This window comes from Manduca sexta, chromosome 26 (assembly GCF_014839805.1).
Source record: "Manduca sexta isolate Smith_Timp_Sample1 chromosome 26, JHU_Msex_v1.0, whole genome shotgun sequence".
Classification (NCBI taxonomy): Eukaryota; Metazoa; Arthropoda; class Insecta; order Lepidoptera; family Sphingidae; genus Manduca; species Manduca sexta.
In genome coordinates this window covers 10,190,600-10,211,335 of record NC_051140.1, presented here as the reverse complement: position 1 = coordinate 10,211,335, position 20,736 = coordinate 10,190,600, and the positions used below count along the sequence as shown (strand labels likewise).

The following is a 20,736-nucleotide window of genomic DNA, read 5'->3' as shown; positions in this document are numbered from 1 at the left end:
GAATGTTTCCATAGTGCGTTCGGCTAATTTCGGACGGTTTTTCAGTGTGTTGCGAGGAGTCTCGAAAATAATTTTTTTCTCATAAAATTCTTAAGCGATACCAATATTGAATACATGAAACTGGTTATTATTAATGCTACTTTATGTGAAAATTTAATCATCTTCCAATTCTCTCTGTGTAAGCTTAAAAATAGATGATAATATCTGTATAGAAATTTAAAACCCTTAGAAAAGATCGGACCTTCACGGGGTAAGTTCGGACTCCGTTCTAATAACGCTTCTACTGCTAGTAAGATAAGGTCCACAAAATCAGAGAGAAGTCTCAAAAATGTCAAGAAGAGCGAAATCCACCTTGTTTGTTTCAATGCACATAGCGCACCCGTTCTTCGTCGTAGCATCCACTGTGGTATATAGGGTGGGGCAAAAAGAGACAGCGTAGCCACCTAGATAGCTTAAACTAAAAAAAAACCATAGATTCATGGTATTTTTTACGTTATACGATCTTACCCCGCATCCGATCTTACCCGAACGCATATGGAAACATATATATTATAATTCTCTTTGGAGAATGTGTAGAACACAATTCTTCATTAATTTCTTTATCATTTTGGCTTTTTGATTAAAATGGGTTTAGATCTTTCTGCGTCAATGTGTGCAGCTGTTGTTTATACCAAAGAAAAAAACTTCCTATTAGCATTCTAATAACAACATTCCAATTCTAGTTAAAAAGCGTTTTCAAGTACAAGTGTTTGTTTTACTGGACTCCACGCTGTCTGGGACTGCTCACTGCTATTATCAGTCTTACTTATAAAAAAATCGCAATGTTGTGCTTAGTTAAACACAAATTTACTTGATCAGTTGTAAGTCAAAACCCGCCATCTAGCCTCCTAATAAGGTTTAAACTAGGAACCGGTAATTTTTTGACAGCTATTTAAGCAATTCTTAATCAGCTTTTAACGCTAAAACAAGTTTATAAGTAAGACTCTATGTTGTTAACAAAGTAGAGCATCATATACATATGTTATGATGTCTTAGTGGAGTATGGTGTGGTGATCACCCACAATCTTTAAAACTAGTATACAACGCCATTATTATAAGTATTTTTGATTATAGTTTATTTGTAACCGAGTAAAAAAAATAAAAAAAAAATAGAACGTCTACAATCAAAATGGTTACTTACGCATTATATCAAGGCCAATGAGATCAAGTCCAATCAACGCCCTGCAAGTTGATCCCCCTCCCCTTTTTTTCTTGGAAACAATATCTTTCTGATAAATATTTATTTTCGACGCCCTTGTACCAATCGGTTTTGACGTAATCAATAAGAAAACAATCATTTTAGAAAATTAAATACTTTATTAAGCGCAACTTAAAAATATTATAATATTATTTGGGTATGTATGTATGCATTAAAAGTTTAAATAAATAGTTCTTAAAATTAAGATTATTTTCTTCAACGTAGAAGGTATATTTTTTTGTTTAAAACTTTTAAATTTTCATTTTAAATCATAAAACACATTCTAATAATACATTATTATTAACATGAATGACACAATAGGACAATAAAATGTAAATAAATATAAGTAGTACTTACATACGAAATGAGATAAGTTACAATATTTATTTGTCAAGAGTTGGTGCACCAATAAATTTACACTAAGATTAAAGTTTGGCTATCATAATAATAATTTTTATTGTATTTGAACATCTCATCGTTCGATTGTCTATGTCGGTTAATGTTAGTAATAATTAATTCGTTGCAACATTCCGGAAGCTGTATACAAAGCCTTAAATAGAGCTAAATTATAATCAATCGCTATATTGGAAGGGAGTCTAAAATAAGAAGCACCAAATTGTTATTGATAAAATATTGATAGTAAAGGAGAAGTTTAGGGCAATTAACTGTGAATATTTACATGTTTCAATGGAAGATATTCGTGCCAAATATATATTATGAATAGTTATGTAATGACTAGTTTACGAATACAATTTAATAGTACATCACTTACATTACGAAACTTTCTCTTCAATATGATAATTTTGTTTAATATATTGGTAAACAAAGTTATATACAACTAATAAAAAACATAAAATAGCCGCATGATAATGTATCGGCATGTTACAATAAGCACGTAAGCGACCACATTTCGTCTCATGCGTAGTTATTACGTTGCATTGGTTTTCTTTTATGTATTCAGTCGGAGAGGAAATTGAAGTTTCCTTTTTATCAAATAACTCTGTTATTGGACAAAAATCTTGTTCTTGTTTAGTCGTTGTGGTCGCTGTGGTCGTTGTCATCGTTGATGCGTTATTTTTATCATGGTAACTATTAGTAACATTATTAATACTACGAACTTCTTCGTGACATAATATATTATGGTTCTCAATTTGAGTTAATTTTGAATTATTGGGTATCGTGTCCGTCTCTTCTTTTATTTTTAGTGGAATATTATTTATAGGACAATCTGTAATGTCTTTTTGGGAACATGCGTTCAAACTTTCTTGTAGATAATTGTCTATTTTAATCAAATGCTCGGAGACAAGAAAATTAGCTAAAGGACTATGATCCCTTTTTGCCGACTCTGACAATCTAAGGTCATTTGAATTTTGTTTTACCGAGGGCATTAATTTATTAGGTTCGAACATTTTTTCTTTACACAAAGAACCCACAATTTTGTAGCTCTGCAAATCTTCGTAGTCATTCTTTATCAATTCTATTGGCGTTCTTGCTTGATTTAACAGCAATGGTGTAAGCAAGCGTGGTGAATCAATTTCGAGTGGTATTGGAGTGAATTTGACGGTGATTACATCTTCATTTGTTATAGTTTCAGTTTTAATTATGTCATCGACGTTAGGATTCTTGTCATGCAAGTCAACACTTGGTGAGTTAGTTACGTCATGCCGCGTCGACCGCTGTACTCTATCTACCGTTACTTTACTGAGTACCTTTCCATCAGCGCTCGTAATGTCGGAAAACAATCCTCCATCGAAGTGGAGGGGTGTTTCCAGCTTTCTGGTCCTTTGCGGTGATGGTTTTTTTATTTCTACAGTGGAAATGGGAGAAGAAGAGACGGGACGAAATGTTGTTGTCGTGTACACGGTATCGGAATTATAAATGATTTGAGAAGATCTATTAGCGTGCATGTGACTTGCAGAAAGGTCGACCTCCCTTGGCGAAGAAACTCTGTCCTTCGAGGTTCTTTTTGCACACCTGTAAAAAAATTATAGTCATAATACTTACAATTCACATTTGTCCAAATCGAAGTGTCTTCCTCTTTTTATAAGTCAATTAAAAATATTAAAGACATCTCTAGATATAGATATATGTACCTAGAGATAATCACTAATAGATAGATAACTGTTGAACATTTGTCGCATTCAAAATTATAGAGGTTAAAATAAGTATGTAAAAGCTGTTTTGAGATTTATCACTGGTTATTTGAATATAAATTTAAGATTGACATTTCTTATCGAACTTTTAGAAAACTTAGAATAAGAAAATTTTAGAAAATGGGCGGTAGTGACGATTGCACTTTCTCCGCGAAAATAAAACCATTTTTATTTATCACAGATTTGCTTTGGAAAATTTTGGTGTAGTCAATAAATTCATCATGTGGTACCCTAATCATAGACTGTCATGTTTCGTCAGTCTATGATTAGTGTACTGTATCTAGGTATAGTTACATACTACTTCGTTTAATATTGGAAAAAAGAACGAATGAATGTTCATATTTTGTATTAATTTTTTTCTGTCTTGTGTGAACGTGAAATAAAAAAAAAATACAAACATTCAGAATTCCTTTGTACATCATGGTATTTTTCCAAAGGAAATCACGTTATTATTATGCAAATAATAAATAGGTAGGTATTTGATTAGGTTCATAAAATAGCCAAAACTACATAAACTTATTAAACAAAAGGTGAAAAGCATTTCTACAAGCACTAAATAATGAATTATCTACTATACTATTAAAAAACGAACTTCCAGAACTTTGGGAAGTTTATACTCAATATAGGCCACGATATATACAGTAAGTATTAAGTACAAAAACTGTACAATATATCATTAAAATGTTCAAAGTTCAAACGTTACGTACACACTGAGGAGGCACACAAGAATTTGTTACTTGGGGTACTAAACACGGTATGGCGGCGTATGACGAGCTTTTTTTTTTTTCATGACATCTATTAAGTGGTTGTATTATCAATAGGTATCGGCTGAGATTATAATAATGTTTTAATTTTAAATGGGTGTGTATAATATTTACATTATCATAGTACACAAGATATCTCGTAATCTAATCTTCTAATATATAAAATTCTCGTGTCACAATGTTTGTCTCCGTACTCCTCCGAATCGGCTTTACCGATTTTAACCAAATTTTGCATGCATATTCAGTAGGTCTGAGAATCAGCTAACATCTATTTTTCATACCCCTAAGTGTTAAGGGTTGTCCACCCTTAACATTTTTTTTATAATTCTATACAAATTTTTATTTTTTTATTTTTTTTATTATGTCGCATTAAAAAATACATTCAACCCTAAATTTATACCCTTCTATCACCAACCCCTATTTTTTGTAAAACAAAATGTTAAGGGTAAAACAAAGTCCCCCGCTGCATCTGTCTGCCTGAACGTGTTAAACTCAAAAACTATCCAACGTATTAAGATGAAATTTGGTATGGAACAGTTTGAGACCCTGGGAAGAACATAGGCTCCCGGGAAGCTACTACTTTTATAACGGAAAACTTTAGCCTGAAAAACTTTATAACGCGGGCGGAGCCGCGGGCAAAAGCTAGTTTGTTATATAACTTTTAATGGTAGGTACCGTCCGATCATTTTATGGATATTAGGTATTTAGGTTAATTATATAAAAATAGAAGTGCCTATTGATAACCAGAAAAAAATGATATAAGTAGTTTAATGTCTTTGGTTTGGATACTCTATTATATAATAACAAACAACCTAATATGATCGAACTATAGTAATAAATTATTGGGCGCTCCGATACTTGAAAAAACTAAAGCGTTAAGCGACACTTATTTTTTGGATCTTAACAAATTGATACTCTACTTTTTATTCTAAGTAAGTATTGTTTCCTAGTCTAAATACATAAGTCATAGCATTTAACCCGAAAAATGTACGGTTCAAGTGGGATTTATATTCCGGTAAGTCTTTCATGCTGCGGCGTGGATTCAATTTCTTAATGTTAGACTCATATAACTTGTTATTTATAAATTTCAAATAGTCTAATTTTATGATTGAAAAACCGCAAATTCACTGAAACTTGTAATAGTCTATAATCATAATACAGTAGGTATCTACTCGCAGTCATCAATTAAGCAATAAACGGAGTTGTATATATTGCGTACCTACGTGGTACGCCTATCATGCTGAAGTACCTGGTTCGATCTTCGAATCGGGCAAAGGGATATAGGGTGTACTGTATTTCATAAACTTGGGTGCTAAACTCTTTCCCCCTTATTCATAAACGTTATTTATCTAAGGACGGAGCATTGCTGAGAAACAGACTTGTTATCATAGCAATCCTTAGTCTTTAGATAAATAACGTTTATGAAAACGGGCGTTTGTCTGTAGCAAAAGTTCACTTATCTCGTTAATGAGATTACCTATTTGTATAAACTTTAAATGCAGGGTAATTTTTGAACTAAGCCACTTTAATAAGTATGGTCGACCAATGTGATATTTCATTTATTGTAAGTTATCCTCGCGCAACATCCCAAAAAATTTTTACATGAAAAATCCGATGAAAATGGTGTACATAAGCTAATTCATATTATATTCCGGTCGCTATTAATTTGCAAGTCCAATTCAATCAATTACAGTAAATCTGTGAAAGAACTAAATAATTATTACGTACTTAATTTATCGCCTATGTTTATATTTTAATTTGCAAAATATTAATTCGAGCTACAACCCTATAATATATATAGTATCTTGTATAAGTACCTACCTACTGTATAGTCGGATACGTAAAAAATATTTATATTATGTATTCTGTCGCTTAATAATATTATGAAGAAAATCATCGCCTTAAAACACATACGAACTTTCACCTACAGTGCGGGGTCCTAATTAATGAAAATATATGTACTTATTGCATATGTTCGAGACACGTATGTATACTACGTAGATAGGTACTAGCAGGCCTTTTTTATCAGTTCTTTTTTGGAGGCACGCTAATTCTCGGAAATGATAAGTCCCCGATCATAGTAATTTTTTGTACGCCCCTCCTTCCTGTACTTTTTAATGGCATTTTTTTTGATATTTTCGAAATTTCTTTTGGGGCCACAGCGTGCTTCTGCGTGTCCCCACAAAAAAACCTGCTTACTGGTAAAAATATTATGGACATCATTATGTAAAGTGTTACGAAAGTGCATTTTTAAAATATTATTATTTTAATTACACTAGAGTTTGTCGGTTACATTTATACGGTTTGTCATTCAAATGCGAATAATAATAAAATGCAAGCTAAAACGTTTATTCTATAAATAAGTTCAATTACTAGTTTTATAAAATGCAGAAGATGTACCTATGTAGTATAAAAGCCTATTTTTTGTGGACAATAAAAAAACTACGGTGACAAAGTTTAGTTAGGTACTGATTTGAAGTTTTGACTATTTTATGTTTTGTTCACTATTGCAATATGTATTATTATGTTCCTACTTAAAACTTATTATTAAATTAATATACCTAATATCTATATGAGAAGTAAAGAATTTTCTTTGATATTGCGTGTGTATAATAATATATTTATTGGTATTTATTTATTAAGCGTCTCATCATACGCACCGTGCAGTTGAAGCACTGACTGTGGTAGTTATTGTTGAGCGCCTCGACCCACCTGTCGCCCGCTTCCACGGGGAAACCGCAGGCGAAGCATTTCGTAGTAAACAACTCGTTCCAATCTGAAAACAGTAACGTTCATATTTGAATTATCAGTTCTTATTTACAATTTATTCCTAAAATGTTGAAATAGGCTATAATAAATAGGCTACAATAATAAATCAAAATTAATTAAAATATTGTTTGTTTACCTGCTTCGCAATATGGAAGTCCGTCTTCCAAAAAGAACGGATTGTTACCAAATAATTTTCCGCAATAGACACAGCTGAAGCATTCGGGATGGAAATGCTTTCCAATAGCATTTAAGCAATCCTGTAAACAACGCAATTTTAAGTTAGTCATTTATTTATATACTTACTTATTAAAATCTAAAATATTTTTCCATTTTCTGGCGGTTTAGATATAAATTATATTATAGCAACTTAGTAGTAAGCGTACTTACGCCTTTAATTTTAGCATGGCACTTGTCGCACGAAGGAGCGATATACTGTTCGAAACAGAATTCACAGTAAAGCTGGCCATTTTCTTCAACGAATCCAATATCTTGGAGCGCACGTCTACACGTTGCATTCACGCATATGAAGTGCTCTGGACACCAGATACGGCCTAAAGCGGTGATGAATGGTCCTCTGTATAATACAAATAGTTGCTTATTAGTAATCCGTGTATAGTTTTAAATAAATTGTACGTGTAAAAATATATGTAACAGTCTTAGTTAATTGTTAAGAATAAATTTACACTCATGCTTGCACATACGAAAACATCATGCTACTCAGTTTACTCCACTTACTCTCATAGATTGTATAATACGGAATAGTTGTAGTAATACACAATAGATTTAGATATATTACCTTGTTATAGCTTTGTCACATTTATGACAAACAGGGTATAATCCGTCAGCGACATCCACAGACGTCATTGTACTCAATGGTCGGGCAATAATGTGAGAATCTCTCCTTCCGTCATCGTTTCTATTACATTTTTTCTGTCGTCTCTTCACAACTGTCTCCGTTTCGGAGTTTTCTTGTTTTTCATTGTTTTCATTCAATTGTTTATTAATGTGCGAATTCGATGTTTCATTTTTAAGATGTTCACTATATTTATCATCGGCTTTAACGGCTTTGAAACAGTACAATGAGTTATCTTGTAAGCTACTCCCACATAAAGACTTTATCTCTTTAGAAGAATTTTCATCTTGATCAATTTTATTCTTGTCGTCACCGTTGTCAATACTTTGTTCAAAGTTATGTTTATTTTTAAGTGTTGATTCAGTCACCATTATTTTATCGTCATTTTTAGAACTTATGTCTGTAATGTTTGATAAATTCAATTGTTCGTTTTTCTCGAACATTTTTCGCTTATTTAAGGTCGAGCAATCGAGTCCTGGTTCAATGCCTTTAATATCTAGATGTGTATTCATATCATTAAGAAATACGGACTTTTCTGCGTCAGCTTTTTTTCGAAGCGTGTTATTATAATTATTTTCAAATTTATCTTTAATGGTGTCGTCTAAGCTCGAATAATCGTTTCCATTTCTTGTTTTCTCAAAATTATTTCCAATTTGAATGTTCGGTGTGAAAGTATTGCTTAGCTTTCTAGGAATATTTTCTTGAATCTTTTTAGAATTTGTATTGGCTGAATAACCTATTGAAGTATTATAAATGTTGCAAGTTGGTATTGGAGTAGTAGGCAATGGTGGGGGTATCGGTGTAATATTGTCATTTAAATTTGTGTTAGACGGATGATTGAGTGCTATAGGATCCTTTACTCTGTCACCGATAATTTTGTGAACTTTTTTTAAAGTATTGTCTCGGCTATTTTCTCCAGAAGATAAGCTTTCTGTATTCAATGGATGTTTTGTAACAACTGTGTCCTGTATTTTATCAGCCATTGATTGAATATGATCAGCGGGCTTTATTTTTCTTTGTATACCAATTTCATAGCCGTTTAAAGCCATTTTAGCCATTTTTCTTATAAGTCTTTCTTCCGCTTGACTTTTAAATTCCGTTTTATGCGGCATGCTTGGACTCTGGATTTCGTTAACTGTTAGAAAATCGAAAACAAACATAAACAGACGTTAATTCATGTTAAGGAAAGTATTTTTGTCTATATTAGTAAATTAAGACGTTAGTGCAACAAAATTAAATAAATATTATGTGTTCAGAAATTACTAAAAACCTAAAGATTGGTACCTATAAATTTGGAATTCTAACTAACACACATATAGTTATACATAAAATATCATATGTTATTTTTTACATGCAAACACGCGAAGTCACTTCAGATTTTATCGTGCCCAATCACCTAATATTTCCATTGCAGGATGCGCAAAGAGGCACGCGGGAACCGGGCAGCGCAGGTTTATTCAAAATTCCCCTTCCTCGTTTCGGCGCCGAAGATACACCAAAAGTTTTGCCACGTGCGGCAGCCCCTACACTCGAACCTGTCGATGGGGTAGGATCACACACTGGACCTTGGTTAGCACCAGAACTCGAAGGCGTTGGTTGATATTGTTTTATTTTACTACTAGCGGTTGCAATGTTCTCATTAGTAGGATTAATCGAAGAACTAAATGATGAAATCGTTTGGGGAGTAGACAAATTTGAAAAAGACGTTGGATAATTTTGATTAGCACTAACATTACTCGGTTCAATACTAGGTTGAGTTAACTGATATCCACCAAACGATGACGAACCTCCGTGTCTGATTTCTACAACTTTAGCAGATTGTGTTCGTCCAAATTCTTCAAACGTTTTACGAGTTGTTTGGACTGTTGTATTTCCATATTCTGCAACATTCTGTGATTGCAATTGTCTTTGGTCATAATGTTGACTAGTTAATGAGTCTTCTTTTACATTAATATCATCTTTAGTATAATTTTCAGTTTGATACTCCATATTCTCAAACCTTTGCTGATTAACCATAGGCTGTTGAGCTTGAGCAGCTTGTCTCGTTGAATACGCACTATAATTTTCAGTATCGGATGGCATTGGTAAAATCTCATGTCCTTTTTGAATATTTGATGTAGGTTGTGGTAAATGTGCTTGCTGCATATAACCCTGGCTGGTAGTTTCTTTAATTCTAGGCGCATGTGCTTTTAAAGGATTAGGTGGTGGTCCAGGTGCCGGAGAACGAGATCTTGGCTTAGGCGTAGGTGACCTACTTCCTTCGCGACTAGTAGGTTCGTATAAATGCGTTTCTGGTGCCAAATGTTCTACCGGTACTAAATTCATCTGATAGTGTGGAATTATAGGAGCAGGTTTATTGATTAAACTGGGTGTAGATGGCCGACTGCGTATTGGTGAAACTCTCATGAAATTACCCTCCGATACGGGCTGGAAGGTCATAGTTATAGGATTTTCTTTATGTACGGGTAAATAGCTTTGTGGTATTGGAGTTTGTTCTATTGGTGTTATAATTGTTGGTGGATTACATATTGGCATATCTCTACGTGGTGTTGCTGCAATCATTTGTCGTTCCTGTGATTTTTCGTGACGTTTAGTTGGAGGGTCGGTATTTGGTGTCACGGGCCTTTGAGGTATTGGCTTTTCTCTGTACATGTCTGGTGATATACCTCTTTGAGATGGAAGCATCTCAATATTTTTCTGATAAGGAGGGATACTATCTGGTTTATGTAAACCAGACTTCGATCTTATTGCTGTTGACGATAGTGATTCCTTTTTATCTAATTCTTCAAAGTAGTGTTGCGTTGCCTTAACAGATGAGAAGCCTTGGTTTCTTAAATAATTTGACGCAAAACTTGATTGCTGCATCGAAGTGAACTCTGACATGGATGAAGGTTTCGTTTTCATTTGCATTGGAGGTATATTTACCAATCTGTGTTCTTGTGGATTTTGAGGAACGCAGGCTTGTTTGGAAACTGGCTTAAAAGCGGATGCCTGAGATGAAGATTGCAATTCGTATGTATTTTGTATGTTACCTAAAATCTGAGTATTATCCTGATTAGCTATTTGGTTCGTAGATTGAGTCGCTATTGGTTTTAATATTTCCGACGCAATAGAGTGGGTTTGCACTGTAGTTGTAGCAGTGTAATGATTAGGTGGATTTGTAATATTTATAGGTAACGGACTAAATGGTCGGTCAGGAGCAATAGTAAGCGCCTCTCTTAAGGACCCACGTTCTATTGCAGTAGCACTTACAGGTGTAATTTTTGGAGTAAAAGGTCTGTCTGGTGCTGTGGTTAACGCATCAATCATTGGAGAACAGGAAGACGATCGAAGTACCGATAGGGAGGTTTTAGGCTCCGCGATTATAGTAAAATCAGGCGGAATGTACGGTTTTGTTTCTACAGGCATTGGGACTGGGGCTTCCGTTGTTTTTGGAGGGTTATATACTTTGAGCGGTGGTATAGGCGTTATTTCTCTTTTTAATTGTTGAGTAAATATTGGAGAAGGATCCGGTATGTGTATATCTGTTTTTATTACACTCTGTTCAATACCTTCACTATCGTCGTACAAATCATTTGAAATTTCATCTTCTGTTACAATCTGATCTTCGTGGCATTGCTTACTCTCTTCGACCGGAGTTTGAGACAACAGTGAATTAACTGGTTGTGGAGGTGATGGTAACGGTGAATAAGGACGTTCTGGGGCGATCGTTAAAGCGTCTAACATAGATCCTCCTGAATAAGTTTGGGTGAAAGATTCGGAAACATTACTGTTGAGTGTATTTTTTTCAAATGTGTCGGTTTTTTGATCCTCATTGTTATTTTCAGTTTGCAAAGGTTTCTTAGCGGAACCATTATCAATATTATCAGTTTGTTGCTTAAAGTTACTTTCACTGCTTTCAAATTGCTCTATGCTATTATGTTCAATTATTTCTGGCGTGTTAACACTATCACTAGAAATTAATAATTCATCAATTTTTTTAGGCTCTAAATCATTATCCTTCATTTTTGTTGTATCGATTTTATCTCCGTTTGCTTCCATCTTATTTTCAAAGCTAGTATTACTTATATTTTCCAATTCCCCTTCTGTGTATTTCATATTTGAAGTTGTCGAATTTTGGTCTCCGTGACGACCTAATACCTCCTTAAAAGATCCCTGAGACTGATAAACAAAACTCTGGCTTACAGACGATTCTTGAGCAACAGACTTAGTAATCCTACTAGTATTCTGTTGTTCCGTCTGAGACATGTGTTGTTCCATTGACTCGGTTTTTATTGATGACATAGCAGTTGATGAAAAGGATGCAGAAGCATATTCTTGTGTAGCAATTTCTTTTATAGATTGCTGTGTATTGTACGGGGTAAGTGGTATATTTTCAATTGTACTTGTTGAAAGCACGGTTCGACTAGGTTCATCGTAATTTGAATTTGGACTCATTTTATATTGTGGTGGTTCGTCTTCAGGAGGATTAGGCGGGGGCCATACGATGCTTTTAACATTTTGACCTTTTTGGATGTTATTTATACAGGTAGGTTACAAAAGGATGGAGAAAAAAATTTATGAAAGTAAACATTATTAGTGATATTGAAAAGCTATTTCACATAATGAAAGTTAAAATTCTAATTTCAAACCACTTTAATGAAGCGAGAAGGTTAAGTATCTGTACGACAGTGATAGGACTTCTTGCGTAACAAGTGTTGATTCAACATGTATTCCGTGCCAGGAAAATAGTTATATTAATACTGCAATCGGCTGCCCACGTAGCGCAAACATTCTTGTTTATAAATAGTCATTTATCTACAAACATCCATCAAGAAGTAGCCATAATAAGCTCAGCTGCATTTATAGTATATATATACACATAAATATAAATATGTATGTATAATTATGTAAATATTACAAGACCTATTTCTAGATTACCTTTAAAAATTGAAACTGGGTGTTCTGTTGAAAATAAATTCATACTTAATTATCTATACGAATATTCAATTTAACAGAAATAAGTAATATCCAGATGAAAATTTATAATAGGTAGGTAGGTAAAATCACAAACATAGGAATAGTCGTTGGCATCTCCTATATTTAAATAATGCTTACCTAGTGCTTATAAATATGTGTAAATGCTATTTTATATTATAATCAATATGCTATAATATTATTATGTATCGCCGCAATTCGTATTTAGTCTTATTGGAAAGTAAATAACATTAAAAAATTCTAAAATCCGCGATGTCTATTGATTTTATTATAAACAAATAATAATTATCGTTATGATAAGTATTTTCAAGATAATACTGAATAAAATAGTTAGTGTTCTGGCATGATTATATAACTATGAACAAGAGGTGTATTTTTTACCGACTAAGTAATAATATCAACAAATTGTACTTCTAAACAATAAAACCTACAATTATTGGTACAGCTATAAATATCAAAAATAAATGAACCCATATCTCACTTTAATAGACCATAATGATATACAATTCAATTGTATATAATATGTCTTATATACAATTATAAATGTAACGCGATATGCATGTTCTTTAAACAACTCTTGGAAATATTTAAAAATAAATATAGCGATATTAAAATAAAAACAGTTTCTTCGTTAGTAAAAAATACAAGTATCTCTTTCAATTTTTGATTGTAAGTAGTTGAAGTAAGTATACTAAATATTCACAAAATTAAACATGTAATAACATTGATACATAGATTTAAAATAAAATGTTTGTTTTTACGTTTTTCGGTGTCAATTTAAGCATACGTAAGTAATAATAAATATTTAATAAAATTATGACCTATAAGTAGTTTTCAATCAATATTTAAGTACTCTTTTGTGCATTACATAAACTCAGTAAGTAGATATATGTTTTTTTAACCGTGTCAATAGTTCACTTTAAAAAATTGTAATATAATGCATAACGACTATGAATTAAATAGATTTTTGGGTTTCTTTTAATAACGATGAAAATAATGAAGCTATCGATGAAACACAACGATTAACAACATAACTACATATATAAGTAATAGGGGTATGGTATAAGTACATTGTGTAATATGCAAGAAGTCCTGAAGTAATTAAGATTCATTGGACTCAGTTAAAAAAACAAATTCTCGGTAAAATCAAGTATTTAAGTAAATCTTGTACAAAAAACTGTCAAACTTTAAAAATATAGTAAGTATAATATATATGTATATTACCGAACTATAATATCTGATATAAAAATAAGGTATATAAGTAAGAATTTATTACGACAGCACTGTAGGAATCTGTTTTAAAACTTGACAGTTTTAGACTGTATCATAATTATACTGCAAATGTGACTCTCTTACTGGGAGCGAAAGAAGATGCAGCCGGTACAGGTGCGGAGGCGAGTAGTGGCGCAGGCGCGGGCGCAGGCAGAGGCGCCGACAGCGCGGTCGGCATGGCTGCAGGCGCGGGGGCAGCAGGCGCCGCCACGGGCCGCGCCGGCGACAACGGCGCCGACCGTGGCGATAGCGACGGCGAATACGCAGACCCTATCGACGAACCGAACGGCTTCGGACCGGACAAGTTGCTTGATGGCTGCACAAATAAACGAACCGGTTAATTGGTGGACAACCTAACTCAGAATTCGGAACATTCAGCTGTAAATGTTAGTCCATGACCACTTACGCTGAACAATGACGAGGATCCATTAGTGTAGTTGCCGGTGGCGAGCGGCGGCAGCGGAGTGGCGTACGTGTTGGATGGAATTCGGCCTCCCCTACAACAACGAATATATTTATTTTATTTACTTATTTACATTTTTATATTCTAATTGCATATAAAAATATCACGTATTATAAAGTTTACTTTGAAACAATGTCAGTATATCTGTAGGTATATGAAGTAGGTAGGTACTTACGGCGGCACGGTGACCGGATCGAGATTGGGCGCGGGTGGATTTTGACGTGCCACTAACTTAGCGTGGATATCGCAGTACAGCTTCCCGTTGATGTTGTAGTAGCCCTGGTTCTTGAGCGAAGTGCCACACGTAGAGCACTTGAAACATTCGACGTGTAGATTCTTATCCTTGATGCGCACGAACACGCCACTAGTACACACATACAAATATAATTAAATGGATTAAAGAAATTATTATATTGAGTTTTAAACGGGAATTGAAGGTTACAATTTACACAGGGCACATTTATCACAACAAGAAATGAAATATGCCAAGTAGTTATTGGAAATAGTATGATCAGTACATAGGTCCGTTACGAAGGTGATGGTGAATTTATTGAGTACCTATTTAATGGATACTTAATAGGTAAGAATGTTTAACTGAACATAATATTATAAATAAGTACTTGTAGTTAGCGTAAATATAAAATCTAATTATTGTTACTACGACGACATACATGCTCACCGAACTGTTCGTGCTGATCCATCAATACTGCCAGGCAAAATGATAACAGTGCTATCTACATGGACAGCGAAGTGATGACATGCTGAATGAATATATAATAATCTTTGCTAAATTAATTATTAACCTAATTATAATTTATGCCTTTTCAACAAATACGATCTAACTACTGAAACATTATGTAATAATGATGAAAGGCTATTAATTGATGAAAAATGATGTATTGTAAATTCTAGTACAGACATCGTGTATGAAAAACCATGAATGATAATATGCCATTCGGGAAAAAGTTGTCTGTGAATTCCAAAATACATACTTATATCAAACACGATATGTGCACTGGGTTACTCGTGCCGGCTCCTCTCTATACCATTCTTATATACATAGAGTAGAAGGAGGAGAGAAGTCGCAACGGTAAGACATCGACTCGTTTTTAATTATCTACATGACAAAACTAGTGCACAGGTCGACACGGTCGCAAACACGGCAAGGCATTCCGGGGGACGCCTCTTACATAATGTAGCGATTACAATCGGAGCAATAGGGAGTGTCGTTGACGACCGGCAGCGCGTCGGGCGCAGGCTGCGGCGGCGCAGGCGCACCCAGCGCCACCCTCCCGTCCGCCAGCACGCGGTGGCAGCCCACGGGCAAACTGGGCCGGTGCGCCTGCTCCGGCACCAGCTGCTCCGGCGCCGGTGTCTGCGTGCCCGTGGAAAGGCGCGCGGGCGAGGGCGCAGCCGGCAGCGGCGAGGCGGCCACGCGCGGCGTGCGCGACCGTGACCGGTGCGTGCGCAGCAGGCTGCTCGGCGTGCCGCCGCGCGCAACGCTCGCGCGGGAGTAAAAGTGAGAAGCCTCTGCTGGCCCGCAAGAAATGTTATTTCCCGAGACCCGACACCATGTGAAAGAGTTAGCACAAGGACAACTCCAAACACGTTTTAAATAGGGAAACTGCGTTTCAAGAACTAAATAAGCCACGAGAGAATCCGCGCGCAAGCCATGTCCACGTAAAGATTCAATTTCGGCACCCATTACAGCCACGTACACTCGAAGTGCCCAACCTGCGTTTGTTACCGTGTCGGCCTGCCTGCACCGTCCGACTTACGTGATAAGTCTCTCGCACTCCTCGCAAATATTCTGGCCTGGAGGCAAGCCGCCAGTATTGTTGACGGGCGCGTCGGGCCGCGTGACGGGCGCTTGTACATGCCGGAGACCACTAACTGGAGGTGCAGGCGCCGCTGCGCTCACTTCTATTTTGTGCCAATTAGGATATTATTATTTTAAAAAATCAACAATATTTTTTCTGTCAAGCAATTTAAATGTGATCTTTGAAACTAGCATTACGTTTAACAAGATGTAGGTGTAGCTACTTAAAGTACATGACATGGAATGCATAAAAAATATGGAAGATGACGTTTTTAATACGCTTTAATTCCCACTAATTCTTTAACTTTTTGAACAATCGATCATATCAACTACCTAGTTATAGATTTAAAAGTCTTGTATTTAAGTTGTTTGTTCAAATAAAATTGATGCGTAATAATGTAGTCCAGTAAAATAAGTACCTATTACATATTTAACAAAAGGTAATTTAAGATTGTGGCGGTTGATTCTAGGTAGGTTTAATACATACATATTTCCTGATATATGTACAATGTAAATGGAAAACAAATTACACGTAATTGAAACTACAAATATTTTAACACGATATTGCCCGTTTTGTTCAAAGATAATTACATTACCTGGCTCAGGATCGTTTTCTGCTTCTTGCAGTACTTTGAAAACTGCGCTCTTTTCCGCATCATAAGTTTTCTCGTTTTTCTTGAAGTTTACACTGCCAATCAAAATGTGTCCAATATTAATATTAATCAAGAGTCAACGAAAGCGTTTCTTTAGCTGCTTATCATAACATTATGATACAACAATTTCGATGGTGTTTGCTTATATAAATATTAAACAAAAGACAAACATAAAAGGAAATAAGGGAATGCAATAATTTACTTTTGTTAATTGCAATAAAAAATTGGACAATGTTACCTCATTGGATACCCAATATCTTAGTACTGTATTAGATACAGTATCACAATAAGACGAGGGTATCGTAGTGCCTAAACTGTCATCTAACAAGCAACAACTCACCCGAGTACGCCGCCTGCCAGCACTTCAGTCTGCGCCGAGAGAGTTTCCGCAATGGTCTTGTCACTGTACATGTTCACTGGAGTATTGTACTGCTTGTTCACAATGCTCTTCACGGAATCGTTGCCGTTCATCTGTAAATAACGGTATTGCATGCACTTGATAACCGTTCAGAATAACGCAATGGAAGCAATTGATTTTTTACGCATTCGTCTCACAGGATAGGTGAAGTCTTGGATATGTTGTGTATGTGTATGTGTGTAGTTTTCGATTGATTATTGATTAAGTGCAATAATATTATTTTGTGTATTTACCTTCACATTCTTTAAAAATGTGTACAAAAACTAGCATGAAGTCGACAATAAAAAATTTATCACCGAATGAATAGAATTTAATAAGTCACGCAGACTTTATCACAATAGTTAGATACTACTTATAATTACGTTTAACTACAAAGTTACATACATAACCGAAGGGTTTAGCAACGTTGTTATGGCCAGATCCAAAGGCCCTCGAAGGCTGCGGTGTGGCTTTCAGCGAGGTGTTGGTAACCGGAGTCGGAGTGGAGCCCAGGGGCCGAGAGCCAGGTCTCGGTAGGCTGCCAGTCGGCGTCACTGAGGGCCGCCATGTGCCGCCGCCACTGCCGATATAAAACTACAGTCAACATTTCTGACCCAGTTTAATTATCGTATCTAAACGACCTCAACGAACAAATCTTACGTTTTCTGTATCAATTAAGTATACCAAATGTATGTAGGTCCCGTTAAGACAAATCGATTGACAAAATTTACCGAAATATTGTAGGTACCCACGCTGATGATGACAAAGAAATATATATTCTGCTTCAAAACACTATGGGTGGGCGCCACGCCATTCCGGGGGTAGGGGGGCAGGGACCGCTCGCGTTCCCCTCTATACACGCCTATGATAATAATTTATTACCGTTGGACTGTCAGTTCCAAGGTGGGTCCTGAAGCCCGGATGGCATCTTGTGCCTCTTGGTGGCGCAGCGCGTACACTTCCGTGGTGTTGACGCGGATGAGCGCGTCCCCCGCCTGCAAGCCTGCGCGCTCCGCAGCGCTGCCGCCATTTACCTGACAACATAAATACCATATTTAAATACAACGTACGCCATCTGCATAGGCCTTAAAAGTTAACACTATTAAGTAATTCTTAAATGGGTACCATGATTGAAATTTAGCAACCAATAATTTGGTTTTAGTAAATTTACTATTTAAAAAGTAGCAATGTAATTTATATAAGTACCTTGTTAAAATCTAAAGTATTCACACCTAAAATATTAACTATAAACCAAGAAAATCAAATAATATTCTATCTCTAACTAAGTATATAAAGTAAGTATATTTTGTTTTGTTGGAACATACTGACACGCAGTAAGTCATTCGCTGAAACACAGTGGACAGGGTCTCTGTTCAGAACAAATCGTAAAAAGTAATCCTTCACTTTGGACCTGATTTTTCATTAGTTCTGGGTGTAAAATTGCAAAATATATGATGTCGCATCGAGGAAAGGCGGGGAGTCCCATAAATGTAACTATCTACGTCATAAATTCTATGACAACGACGGAGGGAGGGGTAAAAAAATAATTAAAATCTTCTGACATAATTTATGGACTGGATCCTCATTCTTGATTTTCGTTTATTATGAATATAATTATAATGTATCTGATACACGGTCTAAGTATGATTGTAGGTATTTACTGATGATATTTTCTAAGAAGATCTCTGCGTACTGATTGATAATTAGGTTTAAATAAGGCAAAGTTTATCTTTCACTGGTAGATACTTATAACATCAGACGTGATAAGTACTTAGCTGTTTATTATACATATTGATATGATATCATAATGAGTCATTGTGATTGATATTGATTTTAGATATAAGTATTTTGTATATGGAAAATGGAAACTTTGGCTTTTATTTCATTAAGCTAAAATAAGATATTTTCAGTGTCACGAATATGCCATAAATCCGATATTTATTGGTACTCCATCATCCTTCATACTTTTATAACAGTTTATTTAAAAAAATATAAGTTGTTTTCTTATTTCTTAATTTTTCGTTTACGTAGCGTAGCGTAGGATATAATTGATAACTTTTGTAATTAGATTAGTAACTAGGATTACATGTAATCCGATTTAATATTCATTTCAATTACAATCGTTAATGGAGATTGCACTAATTAGTAATCGGCAATCGCACTTTCATGATTAGTTTTGTGAATTTATTCCACGTTTATTCATGATTGAAAAGAGAGTTGTCTTAAAATCTAATTTAAATAAAAAAGTATGTATTGAAAGTCTTATTTAATTCATCTACCCAACAACATGAGTAACCGTATTCAAAAAATATTCAATTGCCATTTAGTATTATCAAAATATAATTGTTAATCCATTACAATTAAAAAAAAATATTAATACGTATAGTAAATGGACTTTTACGATAGCTTTTTGCAGTAATTTCTAATCATAATCCCAATTAAATTTTGTAATCGTAATTATTAATTTCTAATCCAATTACTTTTTTACCAAAACTGGTTAACTGTGTCAGTTCATTTATATATCAGTTCAACACATTTAGTTATAGAATACTAGAGAGAAATAAATACAAAATAGAACGCAAGACTACAAGCAAAACGCTGGGAGCGGAAGGAAGCTGCGGTGACGTCAGCATGAGATCATCGCTCGCCTCGCCTGGATGAAAAACACAACTTTTTGCATTCTTAACTAAATGGACACATGATAAGCAACGTCTAATAATACTTACATGTTAACCATAAAATACCTTTCTTAAAACAAACTTATAATGGGATAACGATATTATTTAATATAAATAAAACAATAAACAAACTACGTTCACAAAGTAACATAAATGATTATACCTACACATAGTCCAGTGGTCGAAATATGACTGTCAAATGTAATTTATTGGTACACATATGCATTTTTTTAACCGTCCTTTTCTAATTATGAATTATTAATCATGATAAATATACAGGCACGTAATTTTGGTAAAAAAAAAGATGCAAAGATTTGCTTCACGTATTAAAAAAATAATAAAAAGAATTCCGCAACGGTGCGTAGAAAATACAAGAACAAAACCAAGTAAAAAAAATTGTGTCGCATGGTAGTACCTATGTGGTAGTATACTGTATACAATGTTATTTGCAATAGATATTGTAGAAAAGCGTTTATCGGGCACTTAAAACAGTATGTATTTTTTTTTCTTTTTGCATATCAAAATATGAAGTTTGACAAAAGAAATAGTCAAGAGGTAAATACCGAATACCGATTCATAAATGATAAAATTATGTAACATGTTTTCTGAAGGAGATTAAAGTTACGTAGGTAGGTGGGTATCTGTTGAAAGCTCAAGGTGCAATTTTAATGTAAAAATCCAGAAAATTACACAACACAATC

At 34.7% G+C, this 20,736-nt stretch overlaps 1 protein-coding gene across 6 annotated transcripts in view; it reads right to left on the bottom strand.

Annotated features, from left to right (window-relative positions):
• Nucleotides 1-2,605: 2,605 nt before the first annotated feature.
• The window catches only part of LOC115444875 (PDZ and LIM domain protein Zasp), a 56,813-nt gene continuing 38,682 nt past the window's right edge, over nucleotides 2,606-20,736 (bottom strand). For 2 of the 6 annotated variants that reach the window (XM_030170835.2, XM_030170836.2), the window contains exons 3-15: nucleotides 18,240-18,391; nucleotides 17,763-17,937; nucleotides 17,301-17,431; nucleotides 16,904-16,995; nucleotides 15,679-16,018; nucleotides 14,664-14,852; nucleotides 14,432-14,522; nucleotides 14,110-14,341; nucleotides 7,720-8,911; nucleotides 7,311-7,497; nucleotides 7,060-7,180; nucleotides 6,815-6,930; nucleotides 2,606-3,211 (exon numbers count right to left, since the gene is read on the bottom strand). In XM_030170835.2, the coding sequence (XP_030026695.2) occupies nucleotides 3,134-3,211; nucleotides 6,815-6,930; nucleotides 7,060-7,180; nucleotides 7,311-7,497; nucleotides 7,720-8,911; nucleotides 14,110-14,341; nucleotides 14,432-14,522; nucleotides 14,664-14,852; nucleotides 15,679-16,018; nucleotides 16,904-16,995; nucleotides 17,301-17,431; nucleotides 17,763-17,937; nucleotides 18,240-18,391 (3,096 nt within the window). In that variant the 3' untranslated portion in view covers nucleotides 2,606-3,133. The other 4 variants (XM_030170838.2, XM_030170837.2, XM_030170840.2 and 1 more) reach the window with 4 other exon arrangements.